This window comes from Hippocampus zosterae, chromosome 16 (assembly GCF_025434085.1).
Source record: "Hippocampus zosterae strain Florida chromosome 16, ASM2543408v3, whole genome shotgun sequence".
NCBI classification, from domain to species: Eukaryota; Metazoa; Chordata; class Actinopteri; order Syngnathiformes; family Syngnathidae; genus Hippocampus; species Hippocampus zosterae.
Window position 1 is genome coordinate 11543877 of NC_067466.1, and position 23274 is coordinate 11567150.

General features: G+C 41.3%; 1 protein-coding gene and 1 long non-coding RNA gene across 3 annotated transcripts in view; both read left to right on the top strand.

The window, feature by feature from the left end:
* The first annotated feature begins 109 nt into the window (after positions 1–109).
* ubash3ba (ubiquitin associated and SH3 domain containing Ba) lies at positions 110–12320 on the top strand. Of its 2 annotated transcripts, XM_052047492.1 has the most exons (15): positions 110–485; positions 627–785; positions 6651–6704; positions 7498–7684; positions 8002–8200; positions 8276–8445; positions 8539–8747; positions 9184–9328; positions 9532–9652; positions 9740–9862; positions 9978–10070; positions 10230–10374; positions 10919–11025; positions 11220–11329; positions 11424–12320. In XM_052047492.1, the coding sequence occupies exons 2-15, from the start codon at positions 658–660 to the stop codon at positions 11559–11561; spliced, it is 1929 nt and encodes a 642-aa protein (XP_051903452.1). In that variant the 5' UTR covers positions 110–485; positions 627–657; the 3' UTR covers positions 11562–12320. The 2 variants fall into 2 exon arrangements, with proteins under 2 accessions (XP_051903452.1, XP_051903451.1); XM_052047491.1 differs by having other exon boundaries at positions 110–785.
* Positions 12321–15526: 3206 nt separating this feature from the next.
* LOC127588722 (uncharacterized) overlaps positions 15527–23274 on the top strand; it is a 36069-nt gene continuing 28321 nt past the window's right edge. The window contains exon 1 of the long non-coding RNA XR_007959171.1: positions 15527–16397. This is a non-coding gene — a long non-coding RNA (uncharacterized LOC127588722). The remainder of the gene's footprint in view (positions 16398–23274) is intronic.

The following is a 23274-nucleotide window of genomic DNA, read 5'->3' on the forward strand; positions in this document are numbered from 1 at the left end:
GACCTAGTTAAAAAAAGGAAGTTTGCCTACATTTACCATGGCAACAGATGTTTTTGTATTTGCTCGTTTGCGCATGCGTATTGACGCCCACTTTTCTGAGACCGGAAGTGTGAACCACTCTTTCCACCATCCGCCCCCAGATCGGCTCTGCATCACACCACCTCAAACTGGTCAGCGCTGTAGTTCTTCATCACTTTGCTGTCATTTCCACAAGAGATCCACGGGTGTCCTACCCGCTTTCTAACGCCTCGCTGGCGCTTTAACTTGAGGTGTCGCCGATTCTAGTCTACCAGGCAGATAGATCCTCTCTCTGTCCCTCCCCCTCCGGGAGGCAAGCCCGCGGTGGAAGGAACGAAGCTACCGTTTGAGTTGCATCTGATTTCTCATCCGGCGGACCGGATGCGAGAAGCGAGTTCGACCCCGACGTGCTCCGCTCCCCGGCCGGGGCCGGTAGCTTGCGACCACGGCTGGCCCAAACAGTCGAGGTGACTCGTCATGGCTGACCGGAGCTCCGAGCTCAATGTTGGCTGCAACTAATTTACACCTAATGAGACTTTAGTTTCCCTGTTTTTTTAGGTGTAAAATATGCATGTCTTCTTTTTTTTTAATGAAATGAAATACGTCAGAGGAATGTCCTTACCGATGGAGCAGTGAATAATGGCAGCGAAAGAGGAACTCTACGCCAAAGTGACCCCGCGGAGACAGCGCCAGACCCGCGCAGGCACCGTCAAACATGGGTCAACTTTGGACGTGCTGCTGTCCATGGGCTTCCCTAAAACCAGGGCGTGAGTCACTGCCCCACTGCACACACACGCACACACATTACTGTTCTGTACTCCCTCGTTTGTTGTGGCGTTTAGACTTTGGCTTCACTCCTGCACAAAGATGCTGTGTTGTGTGACCCAGATGTTACACTTGCCAGCCTCTTCTTAGGATTCAGTGGATCCTGCTCAAATATTCAACCCCCCCCCCCCCCCCACATTCATCTTTGAGATGGATGCGTTGCCAAGAAACAAGCCCTGTGTGAATGAAATATGGAGGTTACATAATGATGTTAAAAAGCCCCATAAATGATGAAACTATTTCCCGCAGGGAACTGTGTTTTGTTTATTAGATATTGAAAACTGAGGGGGACTTTGTGCCGCGGTTTATTTTTTAAGTCATTGCACATCTGCCTCACATTCTGTGCATGTTGTCTTCCGAACACATCCCCAAAACACACATTTTTGGTCAATTGAAGACTTAGATTTTCTGGTGTACCCCACCTTTTTGCTCAAAGTGAGTTGGGATAGTATATACAACGCCACACGCTTATATATATATATATATATATATATATATATATATATTTTTTTTTAAGTGTTTCCATTGTTAAAGGTCCGGAAACATCCAACATTAACCGAATCTGTATTCCTCTTCAATTTGATCATTTTATTTATTTATTTGTTTCACTGCGAGAGAGCGAAAAACCATCTCGGCTGAGTTCAAATGATTTATTAAGACATTTGTGAATGTATTGTACTGTACAAGAGAAAAGTTGTACATTTTCTCATTTTGTGATCAGGGTATTTCCCAAATGCCAGTTTAAGAGGAAACATGTGTAATTGGAGGCTAGCTTTAGGGAACAAGACCTTCATAGTGTTGTAGGGTTGCGAGTATGAAACGTAAATACACACACAGGCTCGCATGAACACGCGTGTACAACAATCGGCCCTTCTGTTAAATTGAGAGCAATCGTTGCTGAGTCATTCGAGAATTTACTGGTGCAATCCGATAGGTGCTGCCAAGTCAGCGGCACCTGCGCTCACTGGTCATGTCCAATGTCCGGAAGCAAACTGATCCCGTTTCCATTTAATCACTCTCGTTTGCTTCTTATCCCTCTTCAAGAGTCTCAATAGCATTTTAATTAGAAATGAGTAAACGACAACATCGCTTGTTTTGATTGGATCACTACAAAATGTGGTATAACTGGAAATAAAGTCACACTCCATAAAATGTTATTTTATACTGTACTAGCGGTATCCCTTGCACATGTAGTACTTCTTAACACACAGAATAATCCTCTTCCACTTGCCCGTTACCTAAGTGTGCTGCTTCGCTTGTGGCCTCATAGGGGGCAGTGTGGTGCACGCATGCAAATAAACACATACATTTTATGAAAAGACGTACAGTAGAACGTCATGTCAAAGTTGCAGTAATAAAAAAAAATATATATATCTAGAGAGAGAGAGAGAGAGAGAGAGAGATGGACATATTAGTGTTTCCAAGTCGATTATGGATTTTGTCATCTGACCAGAGATAAAATGAGAATGGCTGCTTTCTTACGACATCCGCTGGACAGATCTGCTAGCCGATATGGATTGCCGTCACGTTTCTTGAACCTTTTTTATGCACACACAGGAAATTGATGTGCGGGTTCTTGTGCTTCCAGTCAGAGAGTTCACGAAACCACAATAGTACAGCATGTTACTGTATCATATGTTCACTCGCCACAGTAATACAAAGTAGGTATACCTAAACTGACTGAGGCATAAGGAGATTACCAGAAAAATCACATATTCTGATCTGTATCAGATTAAGATGATCTGAAGATGAGTTTTTAATATTTCCCTCTGTTCGGCAGGGATTAAACAGTGTAAAGACCCTGCTCTGAAAATTTCTCACCAGTGATGGGGCATTGGCATTTCCTAGAAATATTGTTGAAACACTCATTTTAAAATGTAAAACTTTATTAAGGTGATGAATTGTGGTATTTGTCTCTTTTCATACCTCGTTAAATCTTTGGTTTTCATTTTTGTGAGAAATTATTATTAACGTGATGAGTGTCTTCACATATTTAAATCTCATCAATCATATTATGCAATTTAAAAAAGCTATACATATTTTTTTTCTAGCAAATCCTCAATGTCCTCATTTTAGAGAAATGTCATTGCCACGTTTACATATCTGATTTATAGTCACATATGAAAGAGGCCCAGGTCGGATTTCAAGAAATCTGATTTGGACTGTTTCCAGTGTGTGAAAAAGAAAAAAAAATCAGATGGTCAAATAGATAAAAAAAAAAAGTAACTGATCTGCAATATGACCACAGTCAAAGTTAACAATTGTAAGTGGAACATATAATTAAACTGTCATATTAATTACGGTTAATTTAAAGAGGATGTTGGGGAAAAATTGCATATTAAATTCGCAATTGCAACATTGAGGGGGGAAAAAATCACAGTTGGGTTATTTTCAAAATTGTTCAGCCCTACATATAATATTGATGGTGTTTTTTTTGGTTGTTGGAACATATGAATGGAATTTCAGTCCATTCAACGTAACTGTAACGGTACAGAAGTCGCGCATACATGAAGCACATTCCAGTGCAGGCATTTTTCATGAACAAACTGAGCTCGGATTCAAGGCGGCTAAGCGGAAGTCGCCCATTTCCTGAAATGGCTTGTGACCTTTTTCTGCGCTCTTTGTTGAGATGGTGGTTTGAGGGCAGCTGATGCAGAGGTCGCAATGTCTCACATATACAAGAAAACACGACACTGAGCGGTCGTGTGGTACTGAAGAAAGATTGACAATCTAACCAATATACATTTTTGCAACAAAACAAGACAATCGTTGAGGCGCCAATTGTTTCCTCTTGATTCTATTTCGAGATTTAGATGATACACTCCATCGTTTCTTCCGAAATACTCATCCGTGTAAGCTTCAACTCATGTCGAGGAAAGTTGGAACATAAAACAACATACTTCACCCACACAGTTGGCCCACTCACTTCCTTTATTATGGAGTCTCTGACACGCTTTGTTAGAACATGTGACTTTGAACGTCTTTGTTCCAGAAATAATGAAGCAGGAAAAACAGAATCAGTTCCAGACACTGACTATACACTATTGGGGTTTTTGGAAACATGTGACAAAAATAAGATGCCACCGTTGTTTCTGACATCTAATTTCACACAGCGATCGTATCAAAACACTCAATTACAAGCAAGCTTCTCCCACCGATACGGGGATAATTCGACTTTTTCGGCGACACGTGAAAAGAGATGGTATTTGTTGTTTTACTTCCCTGTCGCTAAACGCCGCAAGAAACATAAATCGAATGTTTTCCTCAGCTCTTCCATATGGGTACGTTCTGAAGTCTATGCAAATATTTTACAAACACAATTCACTGTGAAGATTGCAATTAACATTTCTGTTGCTAAAGCTGACCAGTTATGACTGTTTGTCTCCAGATTTTGACTTATGCTGCGTTTCAAACATTTGTCGTGGCAAAAAACAAAAAGCCCACACAACACCGTTTCTTTTTACGGGGGGTGGCAAGACCTCATCTTTATTGACTAGAGCTTCGGAAACAGAAGGTCACGGTTCAAGTCTTGCTGCAGACAAAAAAAAAGGCAACTCAAACCGAGGTCTCAATAGATTTGCTGACGTCTGACGTGAAATCATGTGTGGTCAAGTTCAGAGAATCCCTTGAGTGAGTAGGCAACTGACGATGCATCACGTTTTCTTTTAAATGCTATTTTACCGACGTAGGCTGTGTATACACATTGTAACATTGTGATTCATTAAGTTCTATTGTATGGAAATGTTTTACGGTCCAGATTGCTTCAAAGTGTGACACGACGAGGGGTTTCCCGGCCTTTGTCATCCACACGTGAAATTATTATATATTTTTTTTGTCAAATGCGGAAACCTCTTTGCCCAGCTTGGGTGATTTAAGCACTTTGTGATGGTGTTCCTCTTTGTTTTGTAAATGTTCATTTCCCTTTAGAGCTGAGGCATGGGGTTGCCCTTGGGTGCATCGAGTTGTTGCTCAACTCATTCGTACCCATGTGGTGAAACGATTGAGAAATTTTGATCATTGGTCCAAGTTCTTATGACCCTTCGTATTGTTGTGACTAGAAAAAAAAGGCAAAAATGCACGCTCTAAGTTAGAGCTGGACAAATTATGGACAAAAACAATAATCACTTTTATTTTGAATTGAGATTGAAATCACGATGATTAAAATGATTATTCATGGAATTCAAGACTTACTATTTATGTCATGTGGAAATGAGCGTTGATGCAACAACAAGTCGTTGGATCATTGTATCCTTGAATTTTGAGAAAAGGAAAATTCCGTGACTCCTTCAAAACTCAACTTTAAATATAACTTGATCAGTGAAAGTGAAAATAATGAGTAAGAAGGCAAATACGAAAATGCTACAATAATAGGAATTGAAAAATAAAACAACAAATGTGTATGAATATTCGTTATTTCAAGAACTGTATCTCCTGAAACGGATGCTAATTTTGCGCTAGCATTTGAAAGGCAACCTCTGTTTAAGCACCGCACCATTCTGCAAGTTAACTGTTTTACTTCGATCATAACTCTTTAAAAATCGAGGGAAGCCAAAATGGAAATCACGATTTTAAATTCGAGTTATCATCCATCCCAACTCAGAGTTGACAGTGATCACGTATGCAGCTATTGAGACCATAGGTCCATGGCTGCTTCTACTTTGCCGTATACATAAAACTTCGGGGGAAAAAAAATACAGATTTGAGGGGTGTGATTCATACTTGGAAAATGTGCTCAGGTTCTGTGGCAAGTTCGCCTTCTGTTGTACCTTCTCCCACGTCATTCGCTTTCATTCTAATGGAGCCTTCCCTCTGCTGGCCGTCTTTAGTAATGCAATTTGAAGGGAATCCGAGCTCGGGTTTCTCACTCTGTCACAGAGGGCTCATCACTTGAAAATAACCGATAAGCAGGCCGCCCTGGGTTTCATCTAGGATTGGATCGTGCGATGTCTCAAGTCACAGCCGCTTGTAATCCCTCCATGCCCTCTTGAGAAAAAGACTTTTCCATTCCTCTGGCACAGAACTAGGGGAAACTCATTTGTTTATTCTTTGATCAACTATGCGCTAAGCGATATGGTTGCATGGATTTTGCGCAAGCTATCTTTTGTGACACTTTCGCCTCTGCAGGCCCCATTGTGCACATTGGACTGAGTGGGGGCATGCTGCCCCAGGGTCTGTAGCCGAATGAATCGAGGACCTTCTGGGTTGGACAAAAATAAAAAATAGCTTATTGAATGTGAATGCAGCACTGGCACAATGCAAATGAGTGACTTGATTGGACCATAATACCGCATTGTCTTTATTTGACTTCCTTCCCAACAGAAGATAGTGACCGTTTGTGTCTATTCAGAAGTGTTACAAACCGTATCTTGGGGTGACTAAGCACTTGATAAGAGTGACGATTTTATTGCCGTCGAATAGAGTGAAGGGATTCTGTAGTTATTTGAAATATTTTGAATATAATCTAAAACATTGCATGCAAAATACTTCATGAGGATTAAAGAATGAGTCTTCATGATCTTGACAGGTTGGCTATGAGCTACAAAAATATTTTTAACATTGGAAACCAGAAGGAAAAATTTCTCTGTTCCGTCCAAATCAATCACTTTCGACTTTCCCTTTCGGTACACTTTCAGGAGCTCCTGGTATGAATTATTGAGTGTGTCTTGTCATGTTACTACTCTCTTAGGATGTGTGTTCTCTTTTCTCTGTCCCATGGCATGAAGCAATCTCCCTCTAATAAACATGGGCCGGAAGAGGATGTATTGATTATGTGACTGTTTTTCCTCTTGATCTTTGTGTCTTTGCAGCTTGAAAGCTTTGGTTTCGACAGGAGGGAAAAACGTCCAGGCAGCTTGCGACTGGTGAGAACCACATGCACACACACACGCCCCCCCCCCCCCCGGCCCCCAGTTACAAATTTAGTACTGGAATGTGAATAAAGCTCAGCAATAGTAAACAAATGGCTCGAGTGACAATGAGCTAGTATAGTCATAGTAATTGTACCTGTATTTATAAAGCCTCTCTTTTAAGCATTTTGGATCTGGGCAACGGGGGCCAGTGCCCCTGTAGCACTGATTCTGGCCACCCCTGTAACCCCCCAGCGTAGATTACGCAGTCGCGCCGAGTCGCCGACGCGAAAGGTGGAACCAAAGTGCGTGATTTAACATTCTCGTCGGACCCTTTAGTGCGCTGCACCACTTAAAAATGAGCGGGAAAATGAGAAGCAGTCCGCAGAGAAGGAAATTACCACGTGTCCGCGTGTGTGCGCTTGTTCGTGCGTGCGTTCGTGTGTGCGCGTGGGTGTGTAACTTTTTTAGTCTCCCTTTTTATTTTAATTTTTATTTAACAGGATCAATATATAAGACATTGCCTTTTAAAATTTGGATAATTATATGCATGTAAAACATCTAGCTTCAGTGTATTTGCAATTTTTGTCCCTGGCAGACTGGTACCATATCATCCCCTGGCTTTAATATTCTCAACAGATGGACATGGCGTATTGTTACGCTTGCAGACATATTAGCCCTCCTAATACTGTTTTTTTTCTCATCACTGTAATGACTACAATTTCAAACCCCCATTAAAACCCCTGGCCCCAGCCCGGCCCTCTGAAATTGATCCAGAACCTCCACTGGTGTGTGTGTGTGTCTCCAGGCTCTTTTCCCATGTGGACGACCCTTTCCTGGACGACCCTCTGCCCAGGGAATATGTGTTGTATCTGCGACCCAGTGGTCCACTGCTGCAGCAGCTCTCGGTTTTCTGGCAGCAATCTCGCCTCTCGTGTGGCAAAAACAAGGCACACAACATCTTTCCCCACATCACCCTCTGCCAGTTTTTCATGGTCAGTGTCAATCTCGCTCCTCTAGATGTGCTCAAATGGTGAAGGATTATGTAAGCATCAACATTTTGGTTTGGTAGTACCGTGATATAAGATGTTTTTGTATGTGTTGTGGTGAGCAGTTGCAACTTTGTAAAAAAAAAAAAAAGTTTTTGTATTATACTGCTTTTTGACAGAGTGCGTAATAACAAAACATGTGACCGATTCACTTAATCAAGAAAATGCACATGCTTGCATTCAGTGTTAATTTAAGATTTGATTTGAGTCCAGTTTTAATTCAACTTCCTGGATTGGATGGGTTTTGTTTTTGTCCACAACAGTGTGCCGATGCAAAGGTGGAGGCACTGTCAGATGCCCTCCAAACCTGTGTGGCAAAGTGGAAAGGTCATATACCCATGCCCCTTCCACTGGAGCTGTACACTTCCTCCACCTTTATTGGGCTCTTTGTGGAGGAGCAGGTGGCGGAGGTGCTGAAGAGTTTTGCGGCCGATTTTGCAAAAGAAGCGGAAACTAAAGCAGGTTCATATTAGCGCACTAAATGAAAAGTCCAACCGTTGCATTTGTGTCATCAGTGCGCACATTTTATATGTCCAGATGTGCACGTTGAGCATCATAAGAAGCAACTGCATGTCACATTGGCATACCACTTCCAAGGCAGCCATCTTCCAGTCTTGGAAAAGTTGGCCAAAAACGTGGACGTGTCATCAGGCTGCGACTGGCTGGCTGTGCTCTTCTCCCGGGATATTCGCTTTGCTAATCATGAGGTAGCAATACATCCTCTCAAATACGCGTGATGGTTCGCTGTGGCCTTTCAGATGTTGTCTGAATTGTTATGATTCCCTTTTGTTCTCTTCGAGACACTGCAAGTCATGTATCCCTATGCGCCTCAAAATGATGACGAGCTCGAACTGGTGCCTGGAGACTTCATCTTCATGTCACCTATGGAGCAAAGCAGTGCCAGTGAGGGCTGGGTGTACGGCACGTCCCTGGGCACGGGGCTGTCCGGCCTGCTGCCTGAAAACTACGTCAACCGCGCCGATGAGTCTGACACCTGGGTTGTTCATGGGTAAGATTGAGATTGAGAATCCCGATCAAGGGATATCATAAATTCTTGTAAACTGATGCCTCATGATGCCTTTCGAGACTGTTTTGTGATTAAGGGCCAGATAAATACACTTGACTTGACACCAGCATGCGCGTACATGACTGTTTCAGTCGGACCATTCGCAACCTTTATTGAGCAAAGACAGACATTTTGCATCCGTTAATTCTGTATGCACACCACTAAACAAAGATGTCACCAAAAGGGTGGATACGCGGGTTAATTCTACCTTCTTCCATCTCGTGAAAGCGCAATTAATTGTTCTGTGTGTCACCATAGGTTGCAGAGCGATTTGCAATCGCCCGGTAGCAGACAAGCTAGCACCGTCCGTAGTTGTAGCCCTGCTAGCCCATCACCCCATTTGACAAAATACTCAAATGTGTTTTTGTCCAATCCTCAGGTCTCATTCTATTCTCAACTACCCCTCCTCGTCCACCGCTGGCACCACCCTAGGCGGGTTACTGTTTGATGAACAGCACACCGAGAGTCTCCTTGACAGTCTGTTGGATCCTCCCAACCTCGGTAGCCTCGGTCCTCCCGTGCAGGTACAGTACCGGTACTTCTTTATAGTCTGTGTTGTACAAACCTCTCACCTCATACGCTGCATGGGCACCTCTTAGTCACTAAATTCTTTTTGACAATTCCGCGGTCCTTTTTAGACACTGTGGCAAGGTATTTTTCTGTTCCTGAGCACTTTCTGTCAAATGGAGAGGCATCCCGTTGCATTGTCTTTCCTTCCTCGTTCCAGGTGACGCGGACACCCGGTCAGTCCTCTTTGTCCAAGATGAGATTGTTTGTGTGTCGACACGGGGAGAGGATGGATGTTGTGTTTGGGAAACACTGGGTAACTCAGTGCTTTGATGCCAAAGGTGAGCATGCAGGGCGAGCCAACCACTTCTGTCACTTCCGCTTCTGTCTCGTTCCAACTAACTAACCGTAGATTCTTCTGTGTGTAGGCAGATACATTCGCTCAAATCTCAACATGCCATCCAGCCTGCCACCCAGGAGTGGCGGTCACAGGGATTATGATAAAGATTGTCCAATTACCGTGTTTGGCTCCTCGCAAGCCCGTCTTGTAGGTTGGTTCTGTTTTGAGGAAAAAAAAGAAAAAGAAAGGGACTGTTCCACGCAAAGTGACACGTTTCCCATAATATTTCCTGCAAATATAATCACTGTTTTGTTGCTCTGTCCCAGGTGAAGCCTTGTTGGAAAGCCACACCACAATAGACTTTGTTTATTGCTCTCCTTCGCTTCGCTGCGTTCAGACCGCTCAACACATTCTGCAGGGTAGGACCCCTCAAATACTCATATTAAATTTGAACGTGACCCTAAATGAATTTTGACCAAATAAATAAATGGAAGAGACTGTATAGTACACAGGCTATACAAAGCAGAACCTGAGGGAAGTCTACTCTGATAGTTTAAATGTTGGTTTATATGTTTCAGGTCTCCAACAGGAGGGAAAGACCAAAATCCGTGTGGAGCCTGGACTTTTTGAATGGACGAAGTGGGTTTCAGGCACCTGTTTACCCACCTGGATCCCCCCAACAGAGCTGGCTGCTGCTAACTTGAGTGTGGACACAACATACAGGTATGCAGCCTATATTCTGACAATTTTTATATCATTTGCTCATTAGTTTTTCAAAACAAACAGAAACTTTAAAAAAAAAAGTAATTACTTGTTTTCTCAATAAGAAACAATGGAAAATTACTCTTTTGCCAATTTCCAATTTTGCGAACATGTCCGTATCGGCATGTATATAAGGAAGTTTGATTGATTTCCATAATTTCCCATTTCAAATGCGAGTTACTGTACATGGCCCCAAATTTCCTGAAACGGCACCATTTAACTCATCTTTTGTCAAGCACTGTAATTGTAATGACGTTAGTTTGTAAATATGCTGCAGTAAGATTTCATTTTTCATTGCCTGAAATTGGAAAACAAATCCCTTTCCTTTTTTCATTCCGTTGTTTTTCTCCTTTGGGACGAATATTGTAGTTAACCAATCATTATTTAATTTTCTAGTTTCTGTTTTGTTTCGAAAAACAAACAAATGAATGAATGATACATGAATTTCTGTCCTTAACGTATTGACATATGCCCTTAACGTATTCTGTATGTCCTTCGTCTTCAGACCTCACGTTCCCGTTAACAAGCTAGTCGTTTCCGAGTCTTATGACACCTACATCAGCCGGAGCTTCCAAGTGACTCGAGAAATCCTGTCAGAGTGCAAAAATCTAGGTTAGTGGACTCTTGGTTCCAGTCTTTTACCAAATTGTCAATTTTCCAACAGTCGCTATAAGCTTTGCGACTGTGCTTTGTCGTCATTAAGATTTCAAGTGCTGAAAATTGTATGATGAATTACCGAGTGTCATTTTGCAGCAAAGAAAGTGATGTTGTCAGTGGAATTTGGTTCTTCTACCTCTTTCACACAGGAAACAAGGTCTTGATTGTGGCCCATGCTTCCTCTCTGGAGGCCTGCACTCGCCAGATCCAAGGACTCAGCCCACAAAACTCCAAGGACTTTGTGCAAGTAGTGCGAAAGGTCGGCCAGATGCTGGTTACATCACATCGTATAAAATGTCTTCTTGTTTTCCCTCAATAACACAGGGGTGCATCTGCTCTGTGCATTTCTACAGATTCCCTACTTGGGATTTTGTGCTTGTGAAGAAATGGGCGAGACGGGGGTGTGGCAGCTGGTTGACCCCCCCATCCTGCCTTTGACACATGGACCCAATCACAGCTTCAACTGGAGGGAAATGCTAATGCCAGACTGAAGAATACCACACATTTCCTTTAACGTCGCAAAGTGCAGAATCTATATTTATTTTTTACCCACAATGCTACCAAAAATGAACAAACACGCTTGGCTTCCATGAACTGCATCTTGTCAAAAACTTGTCAAAATCTTTTTTGGGTGGGGGTGGGGGGGGGGGGCAAATGTATTGATATGCACAGCTCAGGAATGTGATGATAACAGCAAACAGTAGCTCGACTCATGTCTTTGTATTCTCTCACCCATGTATACACTGTGACAAGACTTATATGAGAGAGGCTACATGAATACATTTCAGAAAGTATTATTTGACTTGTGGCTACAACTTTGCTGAGGAAGAAGCACAAAAGGAATGCTGACAGGGAGGAAATTACCATTGTTTTTAAGGTGGAAACGGGTTGTTTCTTGTATCTGATTTTATTCCAGTAAATGTCAGACTATCGTTTGCCCTTCTGTTCCGCCGACTTCTTCTTCCTGTTGTTTTTATTATTATTGTTAATATTATTATTATTATTATTATGTGGACCCAAAGCAGTTTTGCCCACCCCCACTGGAACTTAATGTGTAAATTAACGTCTTTCAAATGTGTTTAGTGTTCAGCTGTTGCTGCAGTGTCATCCTTTTTTTAGAAAATATTTTGTTTTTTTCATCCACTTTTGTCACATTTCACTTAATTGTTCATTTCGAGAGGTCAGAAAAAGTTTTATAAATCCTAATATCCCATTGCGCTTGCAAATGAATAAAGATGATGGAGTAACGATTTCTGAACGTGTTGTCTTACTGCCATTTGAATGTCGCAGCTCGTTTTCTAGTCACTTGCAGCTGTGCCAGCCACTGAAAAAAAACAGCATTCAATTCTGAAACTTTAAATGGAACTGGAAATGGAAAAACTTTCAATCTTGTACTGTTACGTTCAACTGTCTTCGTTTGTTTTGACTTTTACAGTTTTGACGTTTGAAGGAAGGAAAATTAGGCTAATTAGCTTTTTGGCATTTAGCAATTAGGCAAGCAGATACACTAACAAGTCGAGACGCGTTGTTGTCAAACAGCGCCGATTCCAAGTTTATTTTGCAACCGTCGAGAGTTGCAACACAGTTTTTGATAGGATTTATTTTTAAAGGAGCTAACTTGTGAGGGTAATTAGAGTACAAGGTCGCAAGTGGAGGTGGGACTTGAAAATGGACAACCATCCTCAAAATGTTGGCCAGCTCAGGTAAGACAAACATGAATTAATTTATCAGTTGTCTTTGCGCAGCAGTTTGTTAAAATTATTAAATCATTTATATTTAGGAAGCTACTTTAGGAAGAGTGGGCAGTTTGGCACTAGATGGCGCTCGATTCTGGTGTTCCCAAGTGGACTAAATGGCTCTCGAGATGTAGACGAGGTAACTGCACACCACTTTACAATCAACCGGTTTTTGGCGAAATTCTGCATTTGCATGCTTGCCTTCTGCATTTTTTCTGTTAAATGTTTTGATGGGATAGGATAACATTCACAATCCAGTAGTTTTTTGCTGTGATTGAATGTTCTTTGGAGTGCTGTGTCGTGGTAAACAACAGAATACAATAATGTCGGCATGTTGTTAGGCAATCTCAATGAAAATCAATGAAAATGCTGTAAAAGATGAATCACAAAAAACTAACAAAAACATTTTTTTGTTACTGTAGGTATAAAAACTGTGTACACAAATGTATTGAACGTAAAACTGAATAAAAGTTGTTCTTCACTGTCTAGAAACGAACACATTTTTAAAATTAACAGCAAATGTTTTGTTTAAAAGTTAAATACAACTGAACTTTACATAAAAATGTTCTGTACTTTAAAAAATGTGTTGACTACTAAATGTAAAAAAGTTTTACATTTTGTAGATCGTATTTGTGAAGTATTTAGGTCATTGCTTACCAGCAGCATGTGCCATAGTGATTGTACCACACCTTGAGAATCATTGCCATATACAGTTGTGAAATGTGTATAAACACAAAAATATACACATATATGTATATAATAATCAGTATATTTCTTGTTGCTTGTCTGACATTTCCTTATACCTGCACTATGTTTTGATGTTCAGGTTTTTACCAACCGAGGACAGTGGCAGCATCACTTGCATTCTGAATGGAAAAGGTAGGAATTTTAATTTGAAGCTAAAAGGGTAACTTTGCAATCAAATGTTTTACTGTACTGATGTACTGCAACAAAAAAAATCAAGCTATTCTGCGCAATAATGTGCCTTTTCATTCTTATTAAATTGTACTCAAAGTTAATTTTTTTTAAAGAACATCATCTGTGATAGGCTGACACTTAAAACAAATAACTCACAGGGACATAAATAGCCTGTGGTTGTGATATATATTAGAGAGACATTTGATTGTTGTTGATCTTGGTTATGTGCTTCATACTTGTTTTCCCAACTCAATTTAAATGCTTCTCCTAAAGTTTTATACACTTTGATATTTTGGGAGCTCCATCTTTAAATTCACTGGTGGTTTTTATGGTCCTTTTGTTAAGGCTGGGAATGGTACTTGAAAACCTTTTGCTTCAGGTGAGACATAGTTTGTGCAGTGACCATCTTGTAAATCGGTTGAGCTTCTTGCACCCAATGACATCAGCCGGAGGAACTGAAAGTCTGGTTTCTGTCAAGATGGTGTCAAAGGAGTGTTAGGGCTGAATTTGCTGTGTCCAGGCCTGATGTTATTTTCTGGAAAACAACTAAATTTAAATTACACTTGAGGGTCATGTGAGCTTTTTAAGATGATTTTGGCCTTGAGAAATAAACCACAATTATTGATTTAAAAAAAATATCCGAGGGACACTATTTTTTCTCATAGGCACACCTGTGTTGATAAAAGTTGCGGCATGTCTACAGTATATGCCTTTCACAATGAAACAATTTATTTTTGATGTGCTGTACTTTGCTGTATGTCGGGGCCAGTCATTTTTGTTAATGGACTTTGACACAGCTGTCATGAGGTTATGAGGCCACCTCTCGAGAGGTAATGGGACAAACACACTCAAGTGTAGCTCTCAATCTTGTCATCCCTAATAACTGCAACACCTTTATTTAATAAAATTCATAATTTTGATTTCTGAATAAGCTCAGCTGGTGATTTTTTTCAAATATTTGAATTAGTTTGCATTAAACCTACACAGAGCAGCTATGTTGTTATTTATTGTCATTAACACAACAGTTTATTCTTATTTACTCCATTTTGTAGTATAAATAAAAATCTATCCTTTTGACATTTTAGACAATATATATATATATATATATATATATATATATATATTACCATTGACAAGAAAACAATGAACAAAAGACAAAATTGGCATCTGTAAGGCTAAGGATGGTTATTCGGCTGAGTATCTGTGGTTGATGTAGGTAAATAACTGATGACGATAATGCTGCTGCTAATAATAATAATAATGACAGTAATGAGTCCCTTTTTTTTTTTTAGCTATAAACAGCCATTAAACAAAAAGTCTGGTAACAAAGGCATACCACTGCATGAAAAGAGAGACTGGCATGCTCAGACATTTTTTAATTAAGCTGTTCATATCAGACCAATGTATATAAACTAGTTCTTGCTGATTGCTAATATTGTGCACTCTATTTTGCCTTGCTTCAAAAATTATTAATCATCAATTTATCAACAAATTGATTTTCCCTATTAGTGTCATCCTAAAGTACCCCCCGACCCCCCACGCACACACAAGTTTAAAAAAGCATTACTTACTAGTTGTGTACAAGCGTTAAAAAAATGGTACATAAAAAATGCAGACCTCAAGACAATTTATTAGACCACTATGGTAAAAAAAAGGTGGGGGGGAGCGATCATCTAGCACCATAAAGTGCTATAATGCAGGGTCTTTAATTTTCATTTTCATTGCACTCTTTTACAATTGTACATTGTAATGTTTACAATTGTAAACAGAAATGGGGAACTCCAAACATTATTTGCCTTCTGTGATTACAATTTGAGGCATCACACTGAGCTGTGAGGTCAGAAATGAATCATACAAAACATTCAATTGCAATTTTTGACTTGCTCAGCAGTGTAAGTAAAAAGTCTTTAGTATTTATTTATTTAGGTCAATGTTCATTTGAAAATACTTGGTTAACAATAACAATTATATTTTAGCACGTTAAAGAGCATTCATTTATTAACCATTACATCATGTAAACACAGATTTTAGCATTGTGTCACTGTTAATTTAGGGTGCCAGTGGCATAAACATTCCTAAATGATCAAATTGGACTCAAATGTTTTAATTGTGCATACAAAAACTAAACAGAGCTTTGGTTTGCTGCGATTTGGGTCAAAAGTACAAACCAAAAAAACCCTCCTGTAACTTTCTGGGTGCTTTTCATTTGTGTCCCGTCTTGGAGAAGTTGGGAGAGAGGGAGGGGAGGAGGAGAAGGGAGGTGGAGTAAGGTCGGAGTTCCACGCGAGAGGACTAGCAAAGGAGCTGCTTCATACTGTGCTGCTCTTGGCTCTTGCTGCCCTTGGCTGTCCGTACATCTCTGTTTGTATTCGCTGGGAGTCAGCGTGCACCTGTGTGTGTGTGTGTGTGTGTGTGTGTGTGTGTGTGCGCGTGTGTGTGTGTGTCTTCTAATCCAACTGGTTGTTTACCCATGCTGTCATGTGAGCAGCTCATGCAGCAATCTGCAGGAGAGAGGCAGAACTGGACTTGACAGACTGAGCAAAACAAAACCTCTGAACAAAGGAATGTATTTGGGAAGTTTGTGCCTCCATCTTGAGTTGAAAGACATCTGAGGGGACTAACTTTCCTCACAGCAGTGCCGGTCTGACAACAAGATGACTTGTATAGTGAATGGTGAGTTACTTGCAAACAGCTGGGATGATTGTGGGTCGTTTAGTTTGGGAACGCTTGGAGCTTTTCAGTTGATTTAATGCTTAAGCATGATCTCACAGGTCTTTGCACGAGCCTTTAAAGTGTGCGTGTGCGTGTGTGTGTGTGTGTGTGCGTGCGCCCAGATACGCGAGTTGTGTTTGTTGAATGTTATGATGACTGGGCTGGGGTTCACCTTTGGATTAAACTCAGCTGCTTCGGTTTATTTACATCTCTTGTGCACAGAAATAAACACCCGCGCACACACACATGCGCTGGCAAACACAGGAAGTAAAAAGACAAGAGTGGTGCATTGCTTCATAACAGACTCCTGTGAGTCTAACTAGCAACTCTGTAAAACATTATATCGCTGCTGGATTTGTTTAACTACCTCCATGCATAAAAATATGATGTACAAATCACTTATTCATCCATGTTCACGGATTACAAAAGTCCAACCAACTGGTGCTGGGTGTTTGAAAAGTTGTTGTCCCGTGGTTCGTCTGGATCTCTTGTACAAAATAAAAATAATTCAAGGCATTCGCTGTAGTCTGAAGAAGCACGAATGCGTTATTATTTTTACATGTGATTGCAATACAGAGATTCGGTAATGGCTAATAGCATGCTAACTGAAAAAGTTGGCCTTCTGGGCAACTTAATATTAAAAGAGGCTACAACATTTGAATTTTTTTTTAAGTGACATTTGGAGTGATTTCTGTTGGATGTATTTTTTCACAATAGTTTCACAGTAGTTGGTCATGGTATTTAAAAAAAAACAACAACCAACAAAGCAAGATGCACTTTTTGAAGTATCTATTTGTCAGGGAGAAATATACGGTCTATGGGAAGTGGACAATTTCCAAATTGAGATTGTTTAGCCTTGATAAAGTTGTGTGCTACTGACTGCCATTGTAGTTATTGTGTTAGCTAAATGATCTTGATCACTTGATAGCCATCATGTCAACAAAGCACATTTCTCCAGGCTTCATTGCGAGTTTCATTTTAAGAAAGTACACCACAAGACGTTATGACAAAATGCAGACGTTATGTCTGCATTTTTGCAGCAGAGGGATGATTCGAAAGGTCCTATATACTCAGAATTGATGTTCATCTGTATACAGTATATCCCTAGCGAGGCACGAAACCACATTCCCATTATACCCGGTTAATTATAAACCTTTACAAGTTTCAAGGCGAACTGTTGTGTACACATTTTCTGTCAATTTACAAAAACAAATTGGGTAATAGGGAAGAAACGCATGGCTATGAGCTGCATGCTTCACATTCTTAGCAGCTGACCCCTGGCAAATAAGAACAGCCGTACTTGACAGTTTCGCCGCTTGAGTATGTTATGACCGCAAATGTATTGCATATGAGTGTTTGCTCACATACTGTATTTAGTTCACTTTTAAAAATGTACAGCAGGGCCGTCAAAGTCATTTTTGTCGTGGGCCACATCGTAGTTGTGGTGTCCCTCGGAAAACTGTTATGATGGGGAGCCATCTAATTGTCACATATACACAACAATTAATATCATGCTTGTGGATTATGAACTAAGCAGAAAAATCCATCTGTTTGTATCCGTGTCAGGGGGTGGCCATTTTGCCACTTGCTGTCGAGTAAATATGACATCATAAGTGCTCGGGGATAGGGTAATGTTTTTTTGAGTTTGGTCATGTGACGTTCGCAAGCTGTAAGTAAACTTCAGGTGAGCGTGGCAATAAACGGCTCCAAGCCATAATTTACTACCTCCAAGATGCCTCTTCGTTCACTAGCCAACGGCGGAACCCAGAGTGTTTTGCCAGCTAGCTAACACTAAGCTAAGCTAACCTATGCGTCTCTCTGGTCCAGCTCATTATCTTTGTGCTAGCACGGAATGAGAGGCCAACAGCAAAGTCACAAAGGCGTTGATACACTTGAACAGTTTAATATATCGTTCATTAGCTGACTAAACATCCCCGCACATCCGCAAACATTTTCGGGTGTGGGGTCTCAAAGAGCGCGCCACATACTTAGTACATTACCCGTGCATTGCCATCCAAACATTCCTGTGACACCAATAGCCTATGATTCATTCTGTCGAATTGGCCAGATGTGTGCACCACGTTCCAATGTCACAGTAAGTTCCATTTCTAGTGTTACGGTTGTCTGAAGCAGTAACAGGATGTCCCACACTCACTTGCGTGTGGTGTGACATTACTTGCTGGACAGTAATAATTGCTTTCATACATACAACGGAGGGCGTGAAAATGTAAGTGGGTGTCAGATGTCAACCATCACACCCCAGTCGTAGCATTGCGGAAATACCCTTACACACAGGCTGCATCCCGCCTCTGTGATGACAGTAATTGGTACACCAGGAAGCGAAAAATTACTGGGTCTTTGTCCTCTCCCTCATGTCTGTGCTATTTTATCAGAACAGCAACGCAGAAAAAAAGGAAAATTGTGACTTATGCAAGCAGCATATAAGGTGCCTTTGGCAGCATTGATTATGCTCTCACCTCGCTCCCCGTCTAATTATTTGCCGTTTCTCTCATTCCCCTTCATCCAGTCAAGGCAGAGGGTCTTGTTTTTGCTCCAGGTTTCATCCCTCTTGGGCTTTTACAAGCTTCATATGCTCAAGGATGGGCCTTGGGAGAGATCACGCAGTCTTTCATTCTTCAGGCTTTGCTTGATAACAGCTGATTGCCTTTTGAGTGTGAAATCCCCATAAATGACTCAACTTTATTTTTCATAAGCAAATTTGATGGAAAATGTAGACGATTTTCTATTGATGGTGATGCCGAGGCAGTGGATCTAATTAGTGTTCTTCAAAACAAATTATCTCCTGAGGCCCACGAAGTTCCATATGCGCGCACACACACACACACACACAGTACCTGCTGAGTTTAGACACACCCCCTTATTCGGTTTTGTCATTATTTAAAAACATCCCAATTTAGGGATTAATAGGAAGTGAATCCATCCATCTTTTGCGATTGCAACAGCAGGTGCTTTGGACAAGTTGAGGTCAGCAGCAGCTTTTTGAACCTCTTCAAAGGTAAAAGCGCTGGTGTGGTCGTACATAATAAAGCGCAAACACGACTCCTGCTGTGTTATGTGTTTTCAACAAGTCATTATGGTTGGAGGTGAACCTCTGCCCTAGTACGATACCGCGGCTGAAGTGTTCTCAAACATGAAACGACAAAACCTCTGGCTTCTTGTTGTCATTGATTAAACCGTATGTTGCAAATGTTTCTATTCTACTCCTTTGTGTTCTGTGTCACATTCTGTGGGAGCTACAATGTTTTATGTTGGTGGACAGTGAAATCAGGTTGTGTTAGGCTGTAGTTTCTATGTTGTCAGATATTGCGCTCAACTTCCCTGGTTTATTGGTTCTTCTTTTGACAAGGTAACTGATCAGTGTATATTTTTGCCTTTGTCCTGGACAGTAACGACAATTTGCTACATCTGCCAGAGCTCACGCTTGGCATCAGCTGTACAATAAGCAGCTTCCTCTTTTCCTCCTTCCTCCCTGTCCCTTTGACCTCTTCTCTCCTTCTTTGTTCACTTTATCGACACGAGCTCTGATTATATTTCTGTCCCTGCTTTTTTTTTTGTCAACATTTTTGGTTTCCTGGAGCCATTTTGCTCTTTCCTCTTGGTGTGACAGCACGTGGTATCTCGCAGATACACAAATGTGTGATAAGCAGCAAAGATTAGTCCAATTACTACAGCCCAACTTGAACTCCACTCGACCTTGACTATAATCAGAACTGAAGCTTGGAAAATCGCTTTTTGTGTTTTTATTGCTGTATCTTTTTATGTTGTTTATACTTTGATTTCTGGTCTTTGTCATTGTTACTTCAGCAGTGACAGCCTACTTTTCCTATTTATAGTCCTGTCGTTGCAGACGCATCACTTATAGTTTTTGCTTTGCTTAGCTTCTCTCAGGGTCAGGCCCCCTAATGATAGTACTCCAGTTGCGTTGATTTACTAGAGAGTGCGTCCAGAATCTGTATCTTGCGTAGAGATCATCTTAAATTACACCCTCTTTACCAGATGTTTGTATTTCTCTCCTTCTGTGGTGACATATTTGACAAACCTCTGATTTGTGCCAATATAGCAACAATATTGCAACTGCTGGATAAAACTACAGATGTTTAAATAGAGCTTTGAAATTCTTCTGAAACAGTGATATAAGTTAACCGCTGTTAAATTCAAGACATAAACACAATAGAATGCTCATGTAAATAGGAATCAGGAGTTATAAAAGTAGCAGGGGCTAATAATTGACCCTTGAGGCTCTCCTCCTGTAAATTCAGCTCTAACTAGGGAAGGTTTTGAAGTGGAACATAAGAAAATATGTCGCAGCCTCATTATCTTTCTTAGCTGCTTCACACTCTAGATTTGACATGGAATATGGACTCTACATATCATTTGGACAAGTCAACAAATATTTGAGTAAACATATGCTCAATTATATTGTACCTAACGGAGGAGGGCCACCTGGTTCCTTTGCTTTTCACAGAGCTTTACTTTTAGGGCGAGCCTCGCTACTTAGTTAAACAAAAGGGCCCCCACGTTGGTCCTCTATATAAACACACTTTCCTGAGAAAACACGGACACGGTTACACTTTAACCTGCGCAGGAGGCCACCGTTACATCCTGCGGACAGTTAAGGTCAGGCCGGGCTTTACTTCAGACCTGCAGTGAGAATCATGCGCTGCACGTGAAACCACGCTGGTATGCGTAACAATGGCGCCTTTGACACTCATACCCCCACTCCCCGGTCCACAGTACAGTCAGAGCACTGTTTCTCCAGGGCTTGGGTGTCACTCCCCATCTCTGTTGTGCTCCCCAAGAGCTGACCATCTGGCTTCTAGGCTCTGAAAAAGCAGCGGCACAGAGGCGCGAGTCAAATGTCTGCCTAAATCAGTTCTGCAAAACCTATTGTGCAGGTTATATTCATTCCCCTTTCCTCCGATATATTTTCACACAGACCACCCGGTCCTGCTGCTTTGGCGTTGCTCTTGACGGACCTTGACTTCGAGCAAAGCACTGAAACACGCGTGCACCGGTAAATTATGACCGATGCCAACGATAGCATCTGAAATTGGACACAACCGATAGGGTCTTTATCTCCTCGGTGGATGAACGTCAGTGACTGAGCTGCTATCTGCCTGAGTAGCTATGCAGTTCCGCCACCTCCCCCCAGGCTTAGCAGCAGTCGTGTAAACAGACAGCGCTCCAGAGGAATGCTGGACTCTGTGACCTCACTCCCCGAGTGCTCTTATGGTGCACTGAGTTCAGGCGAAACGGCCCGCCCCGTGCAGCTTCTCGCTGAAGTTCCACCCCACCCTGCCCCAGCTTGAGGCCCCTAAGGGTGGAAGAAGAAAAAAAAAATCACCTCTTTCACCCAACGCTGGCAACTTCACATACACACACACACACACACATATATACTGTACAGTAATTCAACACGTCCACACAGACAAGTGCTTAAAGCGCCACCTTTCTTTACCCGCCAAGCTGTCAGAGCAGTGACTTAGTTTCAGCAGTGTCTACATGCGCACTCTTTCGATTGAATGGAGTTCGTCATTTGTCATATCAAATTTCTCTCTGATGCATCTCACCTTTCAAGGGAGAGAATAATAGGACTACAATTGTATTGCAATACATTCACATGTAAGTCAAAGGATTTTCCTGATCATTTCATCTCTTTAGATTCACCCTGAATGGAAAATGTCACATTTTCTAACAAAACAAAGGTGAGAACTTTATGATTTATACTTTGTGTGAGTTAACAGGCTCAATGCTGAACGTTCAACGTTGCCTCGTTCAGTCTTTTCATCAGCTTTGCAAGAAGCCCAGTTGCTGTATTTTCAGGGGTGATGGTCTGCACTTTAATGTGATTCATTCAATATTTTGCAAACTCCTGAACAGTGCCTTTCAGTAATTTGCGACATTTGATATTTTGTGATTGGACAATTGAGTTTTCCAAAAAACGTGACGAGTACAGTACATCGGCGGAAATATTTTTTTTTCTCCCCCAGGGACTGTCTTTTTTTTTTATTCAGTTGTTTTGAGTTTTTTTTAAGTTGTGATTTTTGTCTGAACATCTAAGTGGACTATCTGCTTTAAAATATTTTATAGGATGGATTTTATGAACAGAAGCCTTCATAGAATTTTTTTTTTAAACTTAGTACTTTAAAATGTCTGGAAAAAAAACAGACACTGCCCTCTGCTGGAGTTTAGATGGAGCAAACATCAGGTCAAAATAGATGAATGCAGCACACGTTGGGTTTGTGAGACCCTGTGGACTCATTCCAGTGTGACTACAAGGCACTCAGACCCAGTTTGAAAAAAACCCCCCACAGCATTATGGAGTGATCTGTCACAACGAAATCCTTGTCTTCTTGCTGACACACGTCTCGTTAAAGAATGAATAAGGGGCTCTTTTCAAACACTACGCCCAATTTCTCTCTGTGATGATATGATACTGAGCGGATATCATCTGTGGTGATTTCACTGTAATTCAGACCTAGGTAGTGATCATCATCGCTTTTCTGCACCTCATCATACCAACCTCAGGGGGCCTTACGCGTGTCTGCATTGCTCTTGTGAACACTTGCACACACTTGCAAATACACAGACAACAATCACAGCTAGTTGTTGTCTGAGGAAATGAGGAGCTGTCTGGTGCCATAGCAACCGTTTCAGACATCCCACCCTTCCAGAGCAAGGACGATTTAAAAAAAAGCGTCAATCACAAATCAATGAGTCCAAATTTTAATTCAAAAAGCAGAGAATGGACTAAGCCCATCTGTGCGCACATGTATCGTTCTAGCTATTATCGTATCCATCTGTCTGTGTATCTGGC